The sequence below is a fragment of the Pinus tabuliformis genome, chromosome 9, assembly GCF_031772625.1.
Source record: "Pinus tabuliformis cultivar Carrire ecotype Pingquan chromosome 9, CPIR1, whole genome shotgun sequence".
NCBI classification, from domain to species: domain Eukaryota; kingdom Viridiplantae; phylum Streptophyta; class Pinopsida; order Pinales; family Pinaceae; genus Pinus; species Pinus tabuliformis.
Genome location: NC_142307.1, coordinates 1,453,420,906 through 1,453,444,972, shown reverse-complemented (window position 1 = coordinate 1,453,444,972; position 24,067 = coordinate 1,453,420,906). Strand labels below are relative to the sequence as shown.

At 41.5% G+C, this 24,067-nt stretch overlaps 1 protein-coding gene across 2 annotated transcripts in view; it reads left to right on the top strand.

Moving 5' to 3' along the window:
• LOC149154060 (insulin-degrading enzyme-like 1, peroxisomal) overlaps positions 1 to 24,067 on the top strand; it is a 699,115-nt gene that overhangs the window by 109,832 nt on the left and 565,216 nt on the right. For both annotated transcript variants that reach the window (XM_089445417.1, XM_089445416.1), the window contains exon 3: positions 19,428 to 19,495. In XM_089445417.1, the coding sequence (XP_089301543.1) occupies positions 19,428 to 19,495 (68 nt within the window). The remainder of the gene's footprint in view (positions 1 to 19,427; positions 19,496 to 24,067) is intronic.

Genomic DNA, 24,067 nt, shown 5'->3' with positions numbered 1-24,067 from the left:
AGCACGGGTACCGTGCCGGATGATCAGAGTAATACTCAGTGAGGAGTATTGCTAGAGCACAGTCCTCGCTAAGAGGGAGTGTTGATTTGGGGTAGCATCGGATGTGCTCTAGCCACGAAATTTGGTGGAGAGGTTGGGGCACATGAGATCTCCAATACCCAGAAAGGGTTTGGGTAGATTCTAAACAGATCAGGAGATATTAAAATAATTAATATTTTTAATGGAGTAAAATAAAATATTAATGTGTATTAATATGAATCTGTGTTAGAGTGGTCCAAAAGACATGGATCAAGCCAAATCTAATCTTAGCCGTTGATTAGGGACTTAATCTTGGACGTTGAGATGTCAATAGGAAAAGTATAAGAGAAGGCTTGAGGGTCACTTGGAGAAGACACCAGAGTGATCAGTCATTCTCTTCTCTAGAGCGGGGTTTGCTAAGAGAGATGGAAGCAGTGATCAGGAAAGCAGCTAAGGGGCATTGAGTACAGAGAGACAGAGAGACAGAGATAGTGTCGAGAGAGCAGCACAGCAGCTAAGGAGGGTGATGCAGAGCGAGCAAGGGCTCACGCAGGGCCACGCAGAGGTAGCCAAGTGCTGTGCAGAGCACTAGAGGGGCTAGCGCAGTTGACGCAAAAGTTCCCAGAGCTGATGCAGGGCCTCCTGGGGCTGACGCAAGCCTAGAAAGGCTGACGCACGACTAGCGTGAGACAGAGAGGGGCTACCGCAGTCTAGTTTGGGCAGACGCTGGGGTTGCAGAGCAGTTTTGTGCTGAGGAGCCGTCGGAAGGGTTTTCAGGGGTTTCAGCCAGGATATTTCTCTCAATTTGTGAGGTATAGCTGCTAAGGAAATTCTCTGTTGGGTAGGCCAGTTTTGGCACCCAGATTGTACTCTGATATTGCTTAATAAGAAAACCCTCAGATAGTTGCACTGGTTTTCCCACATTGGGTTTTTCCGGGAACATTGGTCCAAAAATAATAGTGTCATGTGGTGTGTTTGTTCTTGTTTCTTTTAGTTGCTGATCTGTAATATGTTGAGCATGCACTGGTGTTTATTTTCAGTATTTACTTTGTAAATAACTTGTTAAAGAAAAATAACAAGTAGGTAGGAATAAATCAGAAAAAGTGCATGAAGGGTTTCTAAACTAAGTAAACTTAGAAACTTCAACACTCATCGTGCTGCATCATGCTACTGCACTAAAACTCAGTTACTGAGAAGTAAGTAACTGATCCACTTAACTCTGACATCCCTGTCAAGCTAGAGACACTCCCAATGCTGAATCTGTCTTTGCCACTAACAATTGCTCCCTCTATTGACCTCTGCGTTGCTGCAACAACTCCCTGCATCTCGCACTATTGCAGCATGCTAGCCTCGCGTTGTTCGAGGACTCCTGCATTGTAGCACTCTCTGCCGCTTCATCCACATCTGTCTCTACCTACATCCGCCAGTCTTGCTACTCCTCTTCGGGGCTCCCGTAGCAATGTATAATCCAAGAGGTTGGGTACCTCAAGGATCCTGCCCCTCATTTCCTGTAGTCATCCTGACTACAGCTCGATGTCTCCCCACTTCTTCTTAAGTGGCACATGAACACTCATGGCACAATCGTCATCCTCCTCGACTTCTTTCTCCGCCCTCGCTGGCGCTGCCTTCGTCTTAGAAGCCTCTTCCTTACTCTTCTTCCTAGGACATTGGTTCGCAAAGTGACCCAGTTCCCCACAATGGGAGCATTTGACCTTGGAGAGGTCCTTTTTTCTCTTCTCCTGCTTTCCCGCAGATACTGGAGCAGCATCCTCTTCTTCCTCCTTCTTGATTCTAACCCCTTTGCCACTACTCCTCATGTTGTTCACCCATCTGATCTCTTCTTGACGAAGAGCCGCCCACAGTTCCTCCCAATCTGGAAGGCTCGACTTGCCTAGTATGCTCTAGACAAATACCTCTCAATCTTCTGAGACTGCGTTCAATGCGGTCCTCTCCATCAATTCCTGACCCGGCGTGGCCCCTATGGAAGTTAGCTGGTCACGAATATCCTTCAATCGACCGAGGAAGACATCTATCTTCTCTCCCTTCTGCATCTGGTATGACCACAGCTGATTTTCAAGTAACATCTTCCTCTGCATGGAAGTATGCTGGTACAATTTCTTCAGGGCATCCCACATCTCATTTTTCGTGTCCTTCTCGATAATATGCGGCACCACATGATCCTTGACCCCATCAAGGATGATGCACTTCGCCCTGGCCATTGCCTCCTCGTACTTCTCATTTTCGGCTGGGTCAACTTGGATCGCTATTGTTTTCAAGGTTAAGTCCTTGATGCGATATCTGTCTAGAATGGACAAGATCCTGGCCTTCCAGGGCACAAAGTTGGATGCTCCGTCCAACCTATCTTGATCTCTCAGTCCATTCACGGCCATTATGTTGCTCTTCTTTCGACTCCTCCGAGTCTCTCTACTTCCCTCCTAGAAGTCCTCTATTCGACTCCTGCTGAGTCTCTCAACTTCCCGTCTGGAAGTTCTCGGTTGACTCCCTCTGAGTCTCGATTTCCCTTCTGGAAATCATTGTTTTACAAACCGGCCGTTTCGAAACCGAAACGGCCGAGTCGAACCGAGTTGAAGCCTTGAGGAGTGACCCGGTAGAAAAACCAGTCCGGGAGGCCGAGTCATGACTGACTCGGCCGAGTTATTGCATGACTCGGCCGAGTCAGTCATGACTCGGTCAACCCGGCCGTTTTGCACATCTACTCGGCCGAGTCATTAAATTCAGCCAGTCACCCAAAGAAACAACGATTTTTCTATTTTTTTTTTAACTTTTTAACATTTGGCTGATTGTTGGGGACTCCAAGGTGTTTTCTAAATTGGTTAAGTGCTATTTGGGGTCCATTCCCCTCTCCTAGTATTGATATGATGTTCAAATTTCATGGTAATGTTAAATTCTTAAAGTAAAAGTGACATTCTCCTTAATCTTCATTTTCATCCTTTTACTTAAATTTTTAACATTACCATGAAATGACTCAGGATGTTTAAGAGTGGTTCCAGCCTCATTGGATTTCATATGGAGAAAGTAGAATTTTAGATTTCATTCAAAATCCAGCAGACTTATCATTTTTTCAGGGTTTTAGGATTGGAGGATTGCAATGTTTCCATTGAATTTTGTCATGTATTAGGGTATGGAACTCGTATTTAATCAAGAGCACCAATCCCTCTGTGTACCTTGATGTTAGTGACATTGGTTGTTGAACTCCTCTGGGATTCGCTCTCAAACCTAGAGCTTCTGAAAATGTCGCTTCTGCTCCCGTTTTCGCTCTCGCTCCCCATTTCCGCTCCTGCTCCCAAGTAACACTGAGCTAGATGATGTTGGCAACTCTAGCAGTAGCCAGTACTGGTCATTGATGGGGTCCCTTGTCTGACTCTGATGATGATGATCCAGAGATTGGTCGAGATGATCTTGGCTCCTTTGGCAGTAGCTACTAGCCTCCTTGGTTATTTGTATTTTGTTTTGACTCTTGAGTCTTTGATCATGTATGACAGACTACAGTTGACTATGTATTTACTATTGCCATTGGGTACCACCGTACCATTTTGATATAATGGATTGGTTCATGAGCCTACTTTGATCATATGTTGTCTTCCATGTATATTATAATGTTGTGTGTTTGGAAACTTGAATGAAAATCTTTAAAATTATGTTTAAAATATTTAAAATTATGTTTTTTTATAAAAAAAATAAATATTTAATGTATTTTTTACAACGACTGAGTCATTGAAATCGAGCCGGCCGAGTCATTACCGAGTCGGAGTCCGAGTCGGAGTCGATCCTCGGCCGAGTCCGAGTCCGAGTCCGAGTTGTAAAACATTGCTGGAAATCCCTCCTCCTAGGTCTTGCCTTGTTAGGTACTGTTCTGACCATTGTACCCCACCATCTTTGCTCTATAAATTACCCGCAGCCTCCTATACCCCAGCAACTGAAGTATTGAGCCACTTGGCTCTGTGCAATCCCGACACCAGCAAATAAGCTCCTCTAGCCAATTGCGTCAGCCCTTCTGGCCTCTGTGTGGCTCTGCATGAGCCTGATTCTGCCTCCCTTCGCCTCTGCGTTGCCTTTCTCTGGCCCAGAATGATGACGCAGTCTCTTTGCGTCACTCCTTCCTTTGTCACCTTCTGCACGGATCAACTTTGTCACTCGGGACAGCTGAATCTGCTATTACTACTCTGCTAGATGATGCCTTCAGTTATCCTGTGATCTGCAACCACGCTCTGATACCATGTTGGAAATTCTAAGTTTAACCTGTTAGAAATTCTTCCTGTACTATTTGGTTTAATTCTTCCTACTTGTTTAATTACTTAACAAGTTATTTACCATGTAAATACTGAAAATAAACACAAGTACAATATCAACATCTACAGATCATCAACTGAAAGAAAACAAGCGCACAAGTGACACCGTTATTTTTGGAGCCATATCCCCAGAAAAACCCAATGCGGGAAAACTGGTACAGCTATTTAGAGGGTTTTATTATTATGCAGTTTTCAGAATACAACCAGGGTGCCAGAAATGGCTCACCCAGTGTTACGGGGGAGCGCCCCCCCCGATCCCGCTCCCAATCAACGCTCCGGGCGGGAGCGACTCGGGAGCGCGCTCCCTAAATTTTTTTTCGCTCCCTGCCTTTTCGGGAGCGTTTTGCCTTTTTTGCAATTTTTTTTTTTTGTAGTAATGTTTGAAATGCAATTTTTTTTGAAAGAAACAAATAATTTTTGAGTGGGGCAGCTTAATGATCAAGTCTATGGCCCTAGTATTGATATGTTATTCATAGTAATGTTAAATTCTTAAAGTAAAAGCGACATTCTCCTTAATCTTCATTTTCATCCTTTTACTTAAATTTTTAACATTACCATGAAATGACTCAGGATGTTTGAGAGTGGTTCCGGCCTCATTGGATTTCATATGGAGAAAGTAGAATTTTAGATTTCATTCAAAATCCAGCAGACTTATCAGTTTTCAGGATTTCAGGATTGGGGGATTGCAATGTTTCCATTGAATTTTGTCATGTATTAGGGTATGGAACTCGTATTTAATCAAGAGCACCAATCCCTCTATGTACCTTGATGTTAGTGACATTGGTTGTCAAACTCCTCTATCATGACCATCCTAAAAATGTACGCATCACTCAAACAAAATCTTGACTTGACATGCTATGCTTTTTCTATCTTATGTTAATGCTTAGAGGGTGATATTAATGACAAAGATCCCTATACAGATACAGAGGTAATGACAAAGATACCTCTGGACATTAATGCTTAGAGGGTGATATTAATGACAAAGATCCTGATTTTCCAACAAGACTAAAAAATTAGACATTTCTCGTGGTGGCAAGAGGCCCAAGCATAAGAAATAGATAATAGATTTACTTCTCTTTTCTAGTTTCTAGTAGTTTTTATAACTATTGACTCTTTCATATTTATTATGATATTTTTTTAAACCATATATGACAATTTAAGTTTGAAGTTGGCAATTATAACTCATTAGTAATGAATTATGAATATGATGCTTCATGAAAGTTGAAAGTTGTTTCATTTCATTTCATTTTATAACATTTCATTTCATGTTAGATATTATTTGTTGTAATGGTCACACTTAGCTTACAAGTACAACTTTGGTGATCAATGATGATAAATGTTATATATTGAATTTTGAAAGCTTGAAACTTTAAGATTGATGAATCATGAGACTTAATATGTTGTATGTTACTATGTTACTAACTTGTGGACGTGGTTGATGAAGATTATAACTTCTAGATGATTGTTGTTATATGGTTCAATCTATGTTTTTTTATGTTTTTTATATCTAATTCATTATTCTACATGTTTTTGTTGACATATATGTATCAAAATATAAAAAATATATATATATATATATATATATATATATATATATATATATATATATTATATAAAAAATGCTCTGGGATTCGCTCCCAAACCAGGAGCTTCTGAAAATGTTGCTCCCGCTCCCAAGTAACACTGGGCTCACCCAACAGAGAATACCCTCGGAAGTAGTACCTCTCCTCGGAGACAGATATTCCGGTTGATCAATCACTGGATGAACGATCCCACAACAACTTCCACTACTCTGCATCACTCTAATAGGGACTGCGCCACTCTTCCTGGCTCACCAACACCCAATCTGCCCCACGAAAATCTTTCGAGCGCTGCCTCTTGGCCTTGCTTTAGCTCTGCTAGCCTCTGCATCAAATCCTGGAGGTTCTGGTCAGCCCCTAGACCCTTTGCGTCTCACACACTGCCCTCTCCTGGCTCTGCGCAGCTCCTGGCTGCCTCTGCGTAGCACCCAATTGCCTCTGCGTAGCACCCAATTGCTTCTGCGTCAACCTCTCTGGGCTTTGCGCTGTCTCTCTGGTACCAACTCTGCCTCTCTGTTATGTATTCACTGCCCCTCGCTGCTGATCACTGATTCTATCTCTCTTAGCAAACCCCGCTCTAGAGAATAGAATCACTGATCACTTTGGTGTGTTCTCTAACTGACCCTCGAGCCTCCTCTTATACTTTTCTCATTGTTCCATCAACGGCCGAGATTAAATCTCTAATCAATGGCCAAGATTATATTTGGCTTGATCCATGACTTTTGAAACCTTCTAACACAGTTTTATATTAATACCCATTAATATTTTATTTTTCCAAAGTTTAGACTTAGGAACTCCATTAAAAATATTAATTATTTTAATATCTCCCAAACCGGTTAGAATCTGCCCAAACCATTTCTGGGTCTTGGATATCTCACGTGCTTTAGCCTCTCCACCAATTTTCATGGCTAGAGCACATCCGATGCTACCTCAAATCAACAAAATTTTCTTGAAATATGTTGAAATTTCTAAGTCTGACATGTCAGAAATCCCTATTGCATTATCTGGTTTATTTTCTCCTACTTGTTATTTTCATTAACAAGTTATTTATAAATATAAATACTGAAAATAAACACAAATGCATCGTTAGCACATATATAGATCGGCAACTGAAATAACTGAGATGCAGTTTCTGAATACAACTAGGATGCTAGAAATGGCTCACCCAACAGAGAATGCCCTTGGTAGTAGTACCTCTCCTCGGAGACAGATATTCTGGCTGATCAGTCACCGGATGAACGATCCCACAAGTACGATAACTCCTTAGCTGGACAGCGAAAGCTGCTCCAAGCTTCTCTACTACTCTGCGTCACTCTGTAGGGATTTTATCAGCCTTCCCATCTCACCAGCACTCAGTCTGCCCTACGAAAAATCACCTAGCGCTGCCTCTTGGCCTGCGTCAGCTCTGTTAGCCTCTACGCAGCTATTGATGCCTCTGCATCAGCCTCTTGGCTCTCTGCGTCAACCCTCTGACCTTCTGCGTCACCCATGCTGGTCTCCTCAGCCTCTGCGTAAGTCCCAGCTGCCTTTGCGTTAACCTTCCTAGGCTCTGTGTTGTCTCTCTAGCATTATCTTTGCCTCTCTGCTATGTATTCTTGGCCTCGTGCGGAACTGCCCCTCGCTGCAACATTGGTTCGATTCTCTCAGCAAACCCCACTCCAGAAAATCGAACTGACTGATCAATATGGTGTGTCTCCCACTGACCCTCAAGCCTCCTCTTATACTTTTGATGTTGATGAATCACCGATCGATATTAAGTCTCTAATCAACGACTAAGATTAAAACAGACTTGATCCTCGTCTCTTAGAAGCTTCTCACCCTTGTCTTTATTAATACCCATTAATATTTTTTTCCTAAGTTTAGACTTAGGAACCCATTAAAAATATTAATTATTTTACTAGCTCCTCAGCCGGGTGGAAATTCTCCAAACGATTTTTGGGTCTTGGAGATCTCATGTGCCTTAGCCTCTCCACCAAATTTCAAGGCTAGAGCACATCTGATGCTACCAAAAATCAACACTCCCTCTTAGTGAGGAATGTGTTCTAGCAATGCTTCACCATAGAAGATCACCTTGATCTTCCGCATTGGTTCTTTGTGATGATGCTTGGCTTGCTGCCCTACATCCACTGCACTGTTGCTTCCTGTACTGCTACCCATGACACTGCCACTGCCACTACTACATCTGTACTACAGCGCCCTCTCAACATGCTGCATCATGCTGCTCATAGCACTGCCACTGCTAACTGCTGCACTACAACTCAATTACCGAGAAGTAGGTAACTGACTTCTCCCAAATACTGACATCCTAGTCAGTCTGGAAGCCTTGTGAAACTGAAGTTGCCTCTGTTGCTATCATGTGCTCCCTCTGCTGCCACTACGCTGCTGCATACACTTCTGTCCCTCTCGTACTACTGCAATTTCTACTGCACTACCTTAGATTTTTGCACCCAAGCATTGCCTTGCTGCTCCACTACATTTTGCTCCACCCGACCTCTGTCATCCTGCTACTGTCGTTAAGGGCTCTCATAGCCGGATATGATGCAAGAGTTTGGGAACCTCAAGGATCCTGCCCCTAGTATGAAGTCCTCATGAATACATCTCGATGTCTCCCCACCTCTTCTCTAGAAGTGCATGAGCACTCATGGCACAGTCGTCATCAGTCTCGACCTCTTTCTCTGCCTTAGCTGGAGCTGCCTTTGAATCAGAAGCCTCTCCCTTGTTTTTCTTCCTGGGACACTGGGATACATAATGTCCCAGCTCCCCACAGTGGAAGCACTTCACCTTGGAGATGTCCTTCTCATTCCTCTTCCCTTGTTGTCCCGCAGATGCTAGAGCTTCATCCTCCTCCTCCTCTTTCTTGATTCGACCTCCCTTGCCACTACTCCCCGCCTTGGTCATCCTCTTGATCTCTTCTTGGTGAAGAGCTACCCACATCTCCTTCATCCTCGAAGAGTAGCCCTGCCCAAAATACTTTGGACAAATGTATCCCACTCCTCAGAGACTGCATTCAGGGCAATCCTAACCATAAATTTTGGATCTGGTGTAGATCTCACAAAAGTAAGCTGGTCGCGAATCTCCTGCAACATGAGAAGGAATGGATCTATCTGCTCTCCAATAGCATCTTCCGTTGCACAGAATTGACCTGATATGAGGTTTTCAAAGTATCCCACATCTCCTTTATTGTGTTCTTTTCAACAATATGTGGTATGACATGATCTTTGACCCCGTCTAGGATCATGCACTTCGCCCTCGCCATTGCATCCTCATACTTCTCATTCTTAGTTGGGTTGACCGGGATAGCCATGGTTCTCAAGGCAAAGTCCTTGATGCGATGTCGATCCAGGACTGCCAGGATCCTGGCCTTCCAGATGACAAAGTTGGAAGCCCTGTCCAACCTGTCCTGATCCCTCAGTCTGTTCACTGCCATTTCAGCTCCTCTTCTGGACTCCCTCTGAGTTTCGACTTCCCTCCTGGAAATCTCCCTCTAAGTCCTGATTTCCCTCCTGGAAATCCTCTAGCCAGTTGTCGAACCGCTCCTCTCCAATCCTCCTTGCAACTGCAACTCGGATCTGGATTTCTTGGCTAGAAATCCGTCAAGGTAGCGACTCCCTCTACCTTGGTTCCGTCTCCTTACATACTATTTTGCACCAACAGAAACAACACCCCACCAGCTTCTCAATCACATTCTGCCCACAACTCCCCAAGCCCCGACAACTGAAGAAACTGAGGCTTTCAGGCTCTGCGCAATCTTGGCAACGACAAAATCTGCTCCTCTTGGCCACAGCGTCGATTTTTCCTCACTGAGAAAGATGTCCGGGCACTGCGTAGGCCTGCTCTGCCCCTCTCTTCCTATGCACTGACCCTCCTCCTGGCTCGAAATGATGACGCATGCCATCTGCATCACTTCTTCTCTGTTGCTTCTGCTCTGGAACAACGCTGTCTCTTGGGACAGCTGCTACTACTGCAAATTATTCAGATTATGGCTTGTGCCTTCAGTCCTCCTGTGATCTGCAATGCTCTGATACCATGTTGAAATTTCTAAGACTGACATGTCAGAAATCCCTACTACATTATCTGGTTTATTTTCTCCTACTTGTTATTTTCATTAGCAAGTTATTTATAAATATAAATACTAAAAATAAACGCAAATGCAGCCTGAACACATATACAGATCAACAACTAAAATAACTGAGACAAACACATAAGGGACACCGTTATTTTTGTACAATCGTCCTCGGAAAAACCCAATGCGGGAAAACTACTGCAAAAAATATGAGGGTTTTATTATTATGCAATTTCTAAATACAACTAGGGTGCCAGAAATGGCTCACCCAACAGAGAATGCTCTCGGTAGTAGTACCTCTCCTCGGAGACAGATATTCTGGCTGATCAGTCACCGGATGAACGATCCCACAACACCTACGTCAGCTTCTTAGCTAGACAGTGAAAGCTGCTCCAAGCTTCTCTACTGCTCTGTGTCACTCTGCAGGGACCGTGTCACCCTTCCTAGCTCACTAGCGCTCAGTTATCCCCACGAAAAATCACCCAGCATTACCTCTTGGCCTTGCGTAGCTACTGATACCTTTGCGTCAGTCTCTTGGCTCTCTGTGTCAGCCCTCTAACCTTTTGCGTCACCCATGCTTGTCTCTTCAGCCTCTGCGTAAGTCCCAGCTGCCTCTATGTCAGCCTTCTTAGGCTCTGCGTTGTCTCTTTGGCACTATCTCTGCCTCTCTGCTATGTATTCTCGGCTTCGTGCCGAACTGCCCCTCGCTGCAATAGATCACTGGTTCGATTGTCTCAGCAAACCCTGCTCCAGAAAATCGAACTGACTAATCAATATGCTGTGTCTCCAATTGACCCTCAAGCCTCCTCTTATACTTTTCCTGTTGACGAATCAACGGCTGAGATTAAGTCTCTAATCAACGGCTAAGATTAAAACAAACTTGATCCTCGTCTCTTAGAAGCTTCTCACGCTTATCTTTATTAATACCTTCTGCATCCTCTGCGTTAGCACTTCTTGGGCATGCGTTGTCTCTCTTGGCACTGCGTTGTCTCTCTGCTATGTATTCTTCAGTCTCGGGTGAAAATCCCTTGCTAAACTACCCCTCACTGCAACTCTGATCGCTAACTCGATTTCCTCGGCAAACCTCGCCCCAAAAAATTGAATTCTTGATCTCTCTTGGTGTGTCTGCAACTACCTCTCAAGCCTCCTCTTATACTTTTCCTGTTGACAATTCAACGACCGAGATTAAGTCCCTAGTCAATGGCTAAGATTAGAACTGACTTGATTCTAGTCACTTAGAACTTTCTCACCCATATTTTATTAATACACATTAATATTTTTATTTTCTTTAGTTTAGACTTAAGAACTCATTAAAAATATTAATTATTTTTATAACTCTTCATCTGGGTGGAATTTTTCCAAACGATTTTTCGGTCTTGGAGATCTCATGTGCTTTAGCCCTCCACCAAATTTCATGGTTAGAGCACATCCGATGCTACCCAAAATCAACATAGACCCTTCCTTATTTTTTGGCTAGAGGCGGTTATATTCTTCCTTTAAATGAAGCGTTGAATGGTTCCTTTATAGAGTTAGGAATTAGTAAGATTTTATTTTATTACATTTCTATTTTAATTAATTTGTTTTATTTTTAAGCAATTGCTTTATTTTAACATATAAATGAATTATTTTATTTATTTTAATTAAATTAAATTATCATTTAAATAAATTTAATTTATATTTCAGTGTCTTTATTATATATATGTTTTTGATTAAAGGATATAGGTATATAAGAGTGGTACACATATCAAGACCCTACTTGATATATTTATTATATTCTAGCGAGTTAAGAATTTATTTCGATAATCTATTCGTCAACCTAAACTTAGAAATTTTCCATATTATCCCATGTGTACTAGTTCAATACATGCGGTTCATACATATGTAGCTATCATATCCATGCCTCATATGCTTGCTAATATTCCTATGTTCCTTGTAATTTGATGGGTCATTATATAGGCCATCTGTGTCTTCGTTCTTACAAGGGGACAAACCACCTTCATCATTGCAGGGACACACACCTTTACATTACTCCGTATGAAATGAAAGAATTCTTAAGGAAAATCTTGGCCCTATTATTTCTATACAACCAAACTTATGCTTGGAGGTAAAATTAATTAGAAATGCAAGTTATGCTAAAAATGCCTAGATGGGATGCATGTAAGTTTTCCCAAAAGAAGTGTTGATTGCAATGCTTCAAAATAAGAACAATGAGATAGTGCTCAACATAAATTGCAATAATGATTTCAATTTGAGAAATAAAATGGAAATTAGCTCACAAGTGTTGCATGTGCTTCACCAATTGTTTGCAAGCAGACAAGCTAAATGAAATGAGACAAGTGAATTGCTTCAAGTGAAATGTAATGCTCCAATAATCACCAAAACATGTAGCATAAGTTGACACAATAATGAAGCATATATCCAAATAGTTATGAAACAGTTAAACAAGTTGAGTGCAAATGGAATAAATCAAAGCTTGTCAACAAAAGTAAAGTGCTTGCACATAAATCAAAATTGCTCAAGAAGCAAGTTGTCAATCTTGAAACTTAGGCATGCAAGAACTTAAATAGCAAACTTAATTAGCAAATGAAATGTGATGTGAGGTTGTGTTAATTCCCAATTAAGCATGCATGTAAGTTAAAAGAAAACTATCAAGAGAATCAATCCACCCAACAAAAGTCCTCCCTCTAAATGAGGAGGGATGCCATTGGGTAAATTCCCAAGCTCCCACAAGAAAATTGGAAATTTTATTAGATGTTATAATGAGGAGAAGGCCTATAGAAGGCTGTCCAAAAGATGAATGAGAAACTTTTACGAAGTAGGAAATATAGAAGCTAGAGTCTCCTTGTGAAACTTGGCAACCACAATGGCCAATGAAAAATTCTGAAAATCTAAAAACTTACAAGAGAGAAAAAGGGCCCACGGCCTAGCTATTTTGCAGATGCCTTCAAGCAAACTTGTCCTTCCAGAAAGTGCTCATAGTCTCCTTGAAATTTGAGGTCCACTTCTGTGAGAGGTCCTGCAAACACTTGTTAAAAGTTTCAAGTAATTTCTCTTAAAAATCTATCACAAAATGCTCCAACTATGGGATGCAAAATAAAATGAATTGTTAGTGGAGAGAGCATGCAAAGAAGTCAAAATATAATACATGCTAATATACAAGAAACCAAACCAAGTGATGGGAGTGAACCCCCATACTTGTCTAGTCTAGAAAATTGCTTTTATATAGCTTATGTAATCTTTGAAAGCTCTAAATCAAAAGAAGCATGAAATTTAAATTTATAAATGATTCAAGTAGATAATGGGAAAGAGAACTCCTCTCTTGCTTCTCTTTAAATGAAATCCTCAAAGTGAAAATTGATGGGTCTTGAGCAACCTTGAATCTGGGAGTGAGTTGATCTATGTGAGACTTCTCCCATGCCCAAATGGATTCCTACACACAATTCAAATAGATTTTCCCTATACACTTGAAGACAAATATTAGCTTGCAAAAGGAATTAGAGCAACACAATGGGTGAAATAAACTAAATATTTCTCCAAAAACCAATTAGCAATTTCACTCCTAGAACATTACTCCAATTCAAAGGTATGTGCAAGATAGCTTTACGCATCAATCCAAAACAAATGGCATTAGAAGCTAATACAAACTCAAGAGCATAAGAAATTGAAGCACAATAACAATAGTATGGAAAGAAATCACCTCAAAATGTAAGGATAACACCACCAAAATTTCCCCAAAGTCTTTGTTTTATTAGCAAAATGCAAGTGTACAAAATGACAGAGTTTCCTCAAGCCCAATAGCTCATAACATGAATACATAGTGAGAGTCCATTGCTCACTTAAATAGAAATTTGGGAGCCAATCCCAAGGCAAATGGTGAGAATCCCAAAGCAAATGGGTGACAATCCCAATTCTCCTCCATGCAATTTGAATTTCCCAAGTGGCAACTTGATTTCTTCCTTAGAGGCCCACACAATCCTTGATGAGGGAGACTTTGTTGAGATGAGGGGACATGTGGGAGAGTGAAGTGGAGTGGTAGGAGACCACTCTCCACCTCACTCAAGTGAAATCCAACCAAACTCAAGACTTGAGCTTGAAACTCGAGCTAGCTTCCACAAATCGTGGGATATGTCCTTGAGAACTCGTTGTCTTCTCCCAAGAAATTCGATTTGCCTTTTTTGTCACATGTTTCTCCTTGATTCTTGGTCCATGGTGGAGTCCACATCACTCTTTGACTCTTTGATGATTTTCCACCTCATTTCCACATCATTTAGCATGTGTGGATATTTATTTTCTCCAATTTATTTAATTGTTGGGCTAATTTATTGCTACATTTTCCACAAAACTTAGAAAAATGTCGATTTTGAGGGTCTAGAACTTATTTTTACTCCTCAAAATGTGTTATAGTAGAAAGTTGAGGGTGGGGTGTAATTTTGAGCACACATACCCCATACAACTTCTCTAGACGTCACTTGTTATACTTTACATTCAGAATTTATTCAAATTTTTGTCCCGTGGGAAATTAAAAAAATAAAAAGCTGACCCATAGACCTATTCAAATTCCATGAAATTTTACGAGTGTTCTAGTATGGTAATTGTTGATTTTTGGGTAGCATCAGATGTGCTCTAGCTCTAAAATTTTGTGGAGGGGCTAGAACACATGAGATCTCCAAGACCTAGAAATCGTTTGGTGAAATTCCACTCGGATTGTATTTTATTAAAATAATTAATATTTCTAATGGGGTTCCTAAGTCTAAACTTAGGAAAATTATAATATTAATGGAATTAATGAATATATGGGAGAGAATCTTCTAAGAGACGAGGGTCGAGTCTAATTTAATCTTAGCTGTTGATTAGAGACTTAATCTCAGTCATTGATTTATCAACAGGAAAAGTATAAATGGAGGCTTGGGGTCAGTTGGAGAAAACACAAAACGATTGAGGAAATCGATTTTCTGAGGTGAGAAGTTCTCAGGAGGAAAATTGATTGGGGAGATCTTGTAGCTGAGGGGCAGGAATAGTTCGGGAATATAGACAGAGAGGCGGAGAGAAGCTTGTGGAGGCAACGCAATAGCCTAGAGAGCTGACGTTAGGACAGTTTGGGCCCACACAGCCTTGACGCAGAGCCAAAAGGGCTAGTGCAGAGGAAGAAAGTTTCCTTCCACGCAGAGAGCCGAAACTGTCGGAACAACCGGGAAAGCTGACATAGTGGGAAGAAGAGTTGACGCATAGCCTCAGAGAGCTCCATGTAGGCCCATGAAGTTACTGTGAAGGGGCAGCGCAGTTGTAGCCGGGGACAACCAGTTTTGCTATCGGAATCCGCTGGGTGAAGTGAGATAAAACTCACTCAGGTTTTCATCCATTGTATTTCTCTGTCACTGGTTTACTGGGAGGGCAACCAACATTTGTATTCAGAATTTCTGCTTAATTATAGAAAACCCTCAGAGCTGCTGCACCGGTTTTCCCGCATTGGGTTTTTCTGGGGACGTTTAGTCAAAAAATAAGTGTGTCCTTTCTGTGTTTGTCTCATTTATTTTTTAGTACTTGATCTGTATATTGGTGTAGGCCGTAATGTATTTACATTAATATTTTTCGAATATTTTTGAAAATAACTTGTTAAATGAAGAACACAAGTAGGTAATGCAAATCAGTTTACTGCAGTAGGATTTCTGACTTGTTCAATATAGAAATTTTCACATGGTATCAGAGTGATTGCAGATCAAGGAGGACTGAACCCATCAGCAAAAGGACCGAAGAAAATTTGTGTGGAAGTCATTGTCCTGAGAGACAGCGCAGTTTCTGGCCAAGAGAGCAAAGGAGGGATGACGCAGTCAGCAAGGGAGGCTCACGGAGATCTTGCGTCAGCCTGATTGAGTGACATTGTTGTTGCAAATGGCAGCACAGTGGTTACTGGGCCAACGCAGAGATTGTTGAGTCTCGTTTTCCAGTTGCCGTGGCTAGAGGTGCAGTGCATATTTCATCTGGAGTTGCTGGTGGGGTGTTGATTTTGTTGGTGCAGAACAATACCTAGTGGGGCAGAAGAAAAGTAGAGGGAATCAGTTCCTCAGAAGATTTCTTGCCAAGAAATCTAGATCCAGTGCTGAGCAACAACAAAGAGAGATCAGAGAGGAGTGATTCGACAGTGGTTGGCAGAAGGATTTCCGTGAAGGAAATCGAAATTCAGAGGGAGCTTGTTCCTTAGAGGATTTCTAGCGCCAAAGAAATCCAGATCTGAGTTTTGTTGGGGCAGCAACAAAAGAGGGAGAAGAGAACCAGTTCGACATTCTTTTGAGCAGAGATGGCTGTTAATGGACTCAGGGATTAGGACAGGTTGGATGGAGCATCAAACTTCGTTATCTAGAAGGCTAGGATCCTAGCAACTTTGGACAAAATTCGCATCAAGGATTATGCCTTGAAGACGGTTGTTGTTCCGGTTGATGCTGATCCTCTCAAGAAGTACGAGGAGGCTCAGGCAAAATCAAAGTGCATGATCTTGGACGGGGTCAAGGATCAGGTGATCTCATATATTGCTAAGAAAGACACAACAAGGGAATTGTGGGAGGTCTTGACCACTTTGTACGAGGGAACTTTCGTTTAGCGGAAGATGTTGCTTGAGATTCAGCTGAGACAGTTTCATATGCAGAAAGGAGAAGAAATTAATCGCTTCCTTCTCAGGTTGCAAGGGATCCGTGACCAACTAACTTCCGTAGGGGCTACACCAGATCCTGAATTTATGGTCAGGACTGCCCTAAATGTAGTCATTGAAGACTGGGAAACCTTTGTCCAAAGCATCTTGGGCAGGGCTTCTCTTCCCAGTTCGGAGGAGATGTGGGCAACTCTTCGATAGGAAGAGATCAGATGGTTGACCAAGGCAAGAAGCAACAACAAAGGTATCAGATTTAAGAAGGAGGAAGAGGAGGATGCAGCTCTCGCATCAGTGGGACAGCAAGGGCAGCAAAAGAGAAAGAAAAAGGACATATCCAAAGTCAGATGCTTCAAATGTGGAGAAATGGGTCATTTCGCCACACAGTGCCCTTGGAAGAAAGAAAAAGAAGAGAAATCTGACCCAAAGGCTGCTCCAGAGAAAGTTTACGGAGAGGACAATGATCATGATTGCGCCATGAGTGCTCATGCACCTCTAGAGAAGAGGTGGGGCGATATTGAGCTGTAATCGGGAGGACTACAGACATAGGGCAGGATCCTTGAGGTGCCCAAACTCTTGGATTACATACGGCTACGGGATTCCTTAATGAGAGTACCAGAATGATGGGAGTCAGTTGGTGCGAGGGATGATGGAGAAACAGTGGCAGAGCTAGAGTGCCAGTGTTTGAAGTAGCGCAGTAGAGTGTTGCAGCATTGCGGGAGGCACAAAGCATATACAACAACATCGCAGTAGTATCAGAGGGTCAGCATAGATTAGCAGCAGAGGTAGCTTCAGCATCACGAAGCACCCAGACTGACCAACATGTCGGCTTTTCAGTTGCTTACTTCTCAGCAACTGAGTTGCAGTGCAACAGTGAGCAGTGGCAGTGCTATGGGCAGCATGATGCAACATATTGAGAGGGAGCTGCAATACAGATGCAACACTGACAGTGGCAGTGTCATGGGTAGCGGTACAGCGTGACGCAGTGCAGTGGATGAGGGGCAGCAGGCCGAGCATCAGCGACGTAGAGGACCGATGTCGTGGATCAGTGTGATACTTCTGTTGGGAAGTATTGCTACAACACATTCCTCGCAAAGAGGGAGTGTTGATATTTGGGTAGCATCTGATGTGCTCTAGCTCTGAAATTTTGTGGAGGGGCTAGAAAACATGAGATCTTCTAGGCCCAAAAATAGTTTGGTGAAATTCCACCCGAATTGTATTTTATTAAAATATCAATATTTTTAATGGGGTTTCTAAATCTAAACTTAGGAAAATTAAAATATTATTGGGTATTAATGAAAATATGGGAGAGAAGCTTCTAAGAGATGAGGATCAAGTCTAATTTAATCTTAGCCATTGATTAGAGACTTAATCTCAGTCGTTGATTTCTCAACAAGAAAAGTATAAATGGAGGCTTGGGGCCAGTTGGAGAAGACACACAAAGAGATTGAGGAAATCGATTTTCTGAGGTGAGAAGTTCTCAGTAGGAAAATTGATTGGGGAGATCTTGCAGCTGAGGGGCAGGGATAGTTGGGAATATAGACAGAGAGGCCAAAGAAGCGGAGAGAAGCTTATGGAGGTAGCGCAGTAACCAGGAGAGTTGACGTTGGGCCAGTCTGGGCCCACGCAGCCTTGACACAGAGCCAAAAGGGCCAGTGCAGAGGAAGAAAGTCGCCTTCCACCCAGAGATCCGGAACTGTTGGAACAACTGGGAAAGCTGATGTAGTAGGTAGAAGAGCTGACGCAGAGCCTCAGAGAGCTCCACGCATGCCCACGCAGTTACTGCGAAGGGGTAGCGCAGTTGTAGCCAGGGTCAACCAGTTTTGCTACCGGAATCTGCTGGGTGAAGTGAGGTAAAACTCACTCAGGTTTTCCGCCATTGTATTTCTCTTTCACTTGTTTTTCTGGAGGGCAACCAACATTTGTATTCAGAACTTCTGCTTAATATTAGAAAACTCTCAGAGCTGTTGCACCGGTTTTCTCGCATTGGATTTTTCCGGGGACGTTTAGTCCAAAAATAAGTGTGTCTTTGTGTGTTTGTCTCATTTATTTTTCAGTACTTGATTTGTATATTGGTGTAGGCTACAATGTATTTAGTATTTACATTAATATTTTCTGAATATTTCTGAAAATAACTTGTTAATTGAAGAACACAAGTAGGTAATGCAAATCAGTTGATTGCAGTAGGATTTCTGACTTGTTCGATTCAAAAATTTTCACAGTAATATACAATAACTCTAGACATTAGGACTCACCCAAAGCCTCGCCATCATGCCGCACTCTGGCCTTGGGGTTGTGGTTTGGGGAAAAAACTCAATGAATTATTAAGCCCTCGAAACACATAATAATTAACCAAATAAAAAAACCTCCCAGAGTAAACTCACTTGATGATAATGTCCCAAGTTACCTAGGCTTGTTACATAACTAAATTCATCACACTAGCATCATTTTACATCATCCCTAAAGGGCTTGTGGAATTTGAGTACAAGATGAGAAGAAGAAATAGAGTTAAAAAACTCTGATGATAGATGAACTCTGATGGTACATGAAGTCTCTCACATATCTTTGGGCATGGAGTCTTAAAATTGTTTTTTAGGTATACTTCAATGGTCAACAGTGTCCACATATGACAACTTCTCTGTCACATTATGATAAAATCCTAAACAACTTGGTTAAATGCAGCAATGAATGTCTTCTTGAAAATAATTGATTTACAGAATAAAATCTCTTGCAGTTCAGAAAATTGTTTGTTATGATCATATAATAGTAACAAGCATCTCATTTGAAATTTTAATATTGTTGTGTTTGTCTTGCAGAGCATATGCTGTTCTATGCAAGTGAGAAATACCCTTTGGAAGATAGTTATATGCAGTATCTTGCAGAGGTGAAATGGCCATTTATATTTTATCTATTTTAAAATTTTTCCTGACAACATCTTTGTTTATAAGATTAAGCGTTCTGTATAATGGCACTGAACATTTTTTAAAACTTCAAGACTTCAGAGGATGAACAATTTTGTTGTTGAGGACATATAACATCTAATCCTGTGATTTTGTATAGCTGTTTCACAGGCTAGGATAGTATAACATAGTTTTTCATTCATATTTCAAATTCCAATCTCCAATGCAATTCTGGCAAATCAAAGCATGGCTAGATTTTGGAGGCCTTTGTAAAATATAATCTAGGAATACTGAATCATGTGTTTAATACTTTGGCATAGTGTATTTGACCTTATCCTTTGTAAATCAGTTTCGGTAAATTGGGTGTCTCTTCACTTTTTCTATTTTTTACTAATCAGCTAGAAACTACAATAATAACAATTCATAACTTTATCCAAAGCATGCAGAAGTATGATTGAGCCATAATATTTTTTTGTTATGAGGTGTGTAGACCTTTTTTATATGTTTAAAAGGAAAAAATATACATACATTTTATATTACAGTAGGAAAAAGGTTCCCAAATCATACAACTTTGTGGTTTCTCTGATAAATCCAGTGACCATACCTAGTATACAAGACTGATTTTTTTTATTTTTTATTTTTAGTGTGGTTCACGAACACCCTGGTCAGTGAGTGGTCGCTACGTCCACGGAAAAATCTGGGCTAATCGCCCCTCGGCCTACTGGCAAGACCTAACCCCAAGGGCTTCGGGCAGAATCGACCTTGTGACCTCCCGATGGCGAGGCACGGTTTTTGACCAACTGAGCTAACCCTTGGGGCTATACAAGACTGAATTATACAGTTATGCATGCCAATTTTTGAAATATATAATTTTTCTTTATAAAAAATGTCAGCATTTCTGTATATAATACTCATATTGCAATTTCTAACAAGAAGATTTCAAAGTTAGCAAGTGAACCAGAAAACTCAAGGCTTCCCACTTAATCCCTTCATTGTTCTTCCATTCCTCAGGGTACTGCCCAGCTTTTCCTTTCTTTTATTCCACATTGAAAACAAAATTTCCTTTCTGAACCATAAGTAAGCCTTCTTATAAAATGTTTAATTTTTTCCCAACTCTCTGCGAAATGTTCAGAGGCCGTGTCACAAAAATGAGAGGAATGGAGCTGTGAACTAGCAGCGATCACCATAAAAGTTAGAGAGTAATAGACTTATGAATAAAAAGTGATATGTTGTTGTGAGGAACTGGCAAGTCTAGGATTGGGGATTTGACGATGAAGAGAAGCAGTGTGAGTGTGAGTGAAAGAGATTTTAAGAATAAAAGGGTAAGACACCGGTATAAGCTGCTATTTGGAGACTGCAGCCACAGTGCCTGTATGTAGACACCATACCCACCCATACTTGGTAGCATGTGGAGTAGAGAAGAGAATTGGGTTGACTTGAAGAAGAATTGAGACACTCTTTGCTTGGAGAATTAATACCACTAAGTTTTATGATTGCTGAGCCTGTATTTCCATTAATTTTGAAGAAGGTTTATGCTTTTGTATGCAGAATCTAATTTTTTATTTTTATTTTTATGGAGTGATAGTCAAGACCAGTGATTTTCTAATTTTCTGGGCATAGAAAATGATTTTTTCTAGAGCTTGATGGACAAGAAGTTCAAGACTCGGATTTGGAAGAGGGTTTTGTTTGGGAAAGAAGTAGTGCTGCCAATTGCTGAGTTGTAATAGTGAATTTGGATTTGTTTGGTACAATCAAGACCTTTAAAACATGGCAAGTTCAGCTCATATAGTATTGAATGGAAACAAAAAGCTTAATGGTCAATGTTGTCTCAAAATCTAGAGGCCTCACAAGGCAAGGGCCAGAGCCTAATGCAACAATGATGTGGCTGTCACTGTCACCTTAGCACTCCACCTCCTGCACTTTAACAGAATTTCACCACACGGGAGGCTTCCCAATATAAATCACCTGCAGGTATTCTATGTTGATAGGATCAAGGTGATGTTTAAGAGACTCGATCAAGGTACTCACATGGAACTAGGCACAATTCTTTGTATAAAGGAAAAATGTACCTATGAAGAAGTCTAGGTAATGGTACTTGAAGCCTAGGGTTTCAGGATATAGTTCAACAATGGTACATCTAGGCATACAATCATAGAGAAAAGGTTTGCTTTGAAAAATATGATCAACCAATGGAGTGGAAAACATTCAAATAGCCCTAAGTTGTAGCCTTGTAAAGAATTGGGGTTTTGTATGGCTTTAAATTACCTAGGGTTGATGACCTCAGCCCCAGTGAAGCACTTTCCACCATGCAATATGCTATATTTTGAGTTTGTGAGGTCAAGAAAGGTGGGAGAATGGCATATCAGCTCCAACGTTCCAACAATTCAAACCCTGATCGAATTCATCCTTAGCCCTAGCCATAACGACTTGCCGTGAAGGGAAAAAATAGGAAAAGAGAGGTAAAAGATAAAGTTTTAGAATTTCCAATGATCAAGTGACTTGCCAATGCCTTCTACCTACTTGGTTGATGGAGTCTTAGGAACTTTAACCATTGAAATATCAAATCTTTGAAGGGAGTGTTACCCACCACAAGTGGGTAGGAGAAAATTTTCTTCTCCATTTGACTTCAGCCGATAGCCAGCGACACCTTGTAGCCACCAGATAGCTCGATGTGGGACCATTTTCCGCCACCTAAGCTAGCCATTATGTGCCCTCGGTCATCTGTATGATCATATGTTTGAAGGTGGGCCTTCCAACCCCGAAGGTATGGCTTTCATTATGTAATTGGGTATTTTTGCTTACTTATCATGGACACATCCAGAAATGAATTAGTGGGGGGATTCGGTGGAAAGAATGGGTTTGGTCTGTACACTTGTCCCCGTGTCCAACTTGGTGGTTTGTCTTGTATCCTAGTCCCGTGGGATCTCCTTTATTGGCTACTAGATTTAGGAGTGGCAATACATGGGAAACCTTGATTTTGGCTGCTCCCAACACCACATACATCAGTCCCCTCCACTCATTATAACCCTTTTCACATATTTCCCATCTGGGTCCACATTTTTCCATTGGGTCCATGATCTGAGTTGACTCAACTCCTGGATTCAACCAAGAACTTTTGCTTTCGTGATGTGATTAGAATTGCATTTAAAAGAGCATAAAGGAGCATATATGCATGCTGTAAAGAAGAAGGAACATGACAAGAATCAACAACATAAAACACGAGACGTTGATAACGAAGTTCGTCCAGGAGGGACTATGTCTCCAGGCCTCGGTGTCAAGATGGTGTAGGCCGCTGCATTAAGTGCTGGAAAGAGTGATGATGTACATGCATGTGTTTTCTCTATCATACAAGGAATATGCCCTCACGCAGGAGTGGCTTCAAGAGATGTTATGTTGCAGGGACTCTCATTCAAAAAAGGAGTCCTATCAGCATGACATAATTTCACGTATGTTAATAATGAGCATCCCGCCAACATGGCATCACAGGGATCTCAATTCAAACATACATGTTGACACATGGGTATCCCGTCAACATGACGACAAAGGGATCTCAATAAAAACACGAGAATAAGTACATCTCACATCAAGAACAAAAACAATATCCCACATCAAACATCAAACATCAAACATCAAACAGGGATCTATACATCACAATGCATCTTACGCAAAGAGATAAAGAAGTACATGATCACACTGCATATACCTCACATCAAGGAGTTATTTGAAGAAAAGGATGATAAACTGCTGGATCTGGTTGCATCATCAATCTTGTGGCGTCGAATCTCATGGAAATAACTGCTCGCACATTGAATGTTGACATTTACACTCCACTTTAAAAGTGGCCGAAAAATGAAATGATCAAATGGAAAATCTGATTACACCATCAGATTCGTGGCGTCGAATAGTGTAAAATCGACTGTCAAATTTTTGAATTCTGACAAAGTGAAAATCTGGGGCTACAGGAATCTTTTAGATTCCCCCTAGATTCCTCAAAGATTCCCTCCTCCGGGTCATCTGAAGATCTGCTGCTCAGATCAAAATTCTGTCTGTGCCATCAGGTTCATGTCACTGAGAGGTGTAGGATAGACATAAAATTTGTCCAATTTGGACACTGGCAAAATTTTGCCCTCCTGAAAATTTGGCTCAATCATGGTTTTGCCTGCTCTTTTCCAAGATCATGGTTCCACCTACAAAATTAATTAAAAAATATATGTCTTGATTTCCACGCTCTCCTTGGCCTCTACACACTGAGCAAATGAGGGTTTATATGGTGGTAGGGTGGCGGACTTTACAAAGCCGCCACCCATGGCGCGGTGGTTAGGCGGAATAATGGAGGCGGAGAGGTCGGGGGATCAAATCCCACCTCTCCCAAAAATACACACAACACATTTTTTTAAACGGCATGCGGTTAAGTTTGGCTCGTTTTTGGTTGAGTTTAGGTGTGGCGGAACCGTTTTGTATTTAAACATGGATCGCATTGAGGTTTTGGGTTAGGCCACCCGTGGAGCGGGCCGGCCACTAGTGGAGCGGGCCGGCCACGTGGCCGGGCGGGTTCG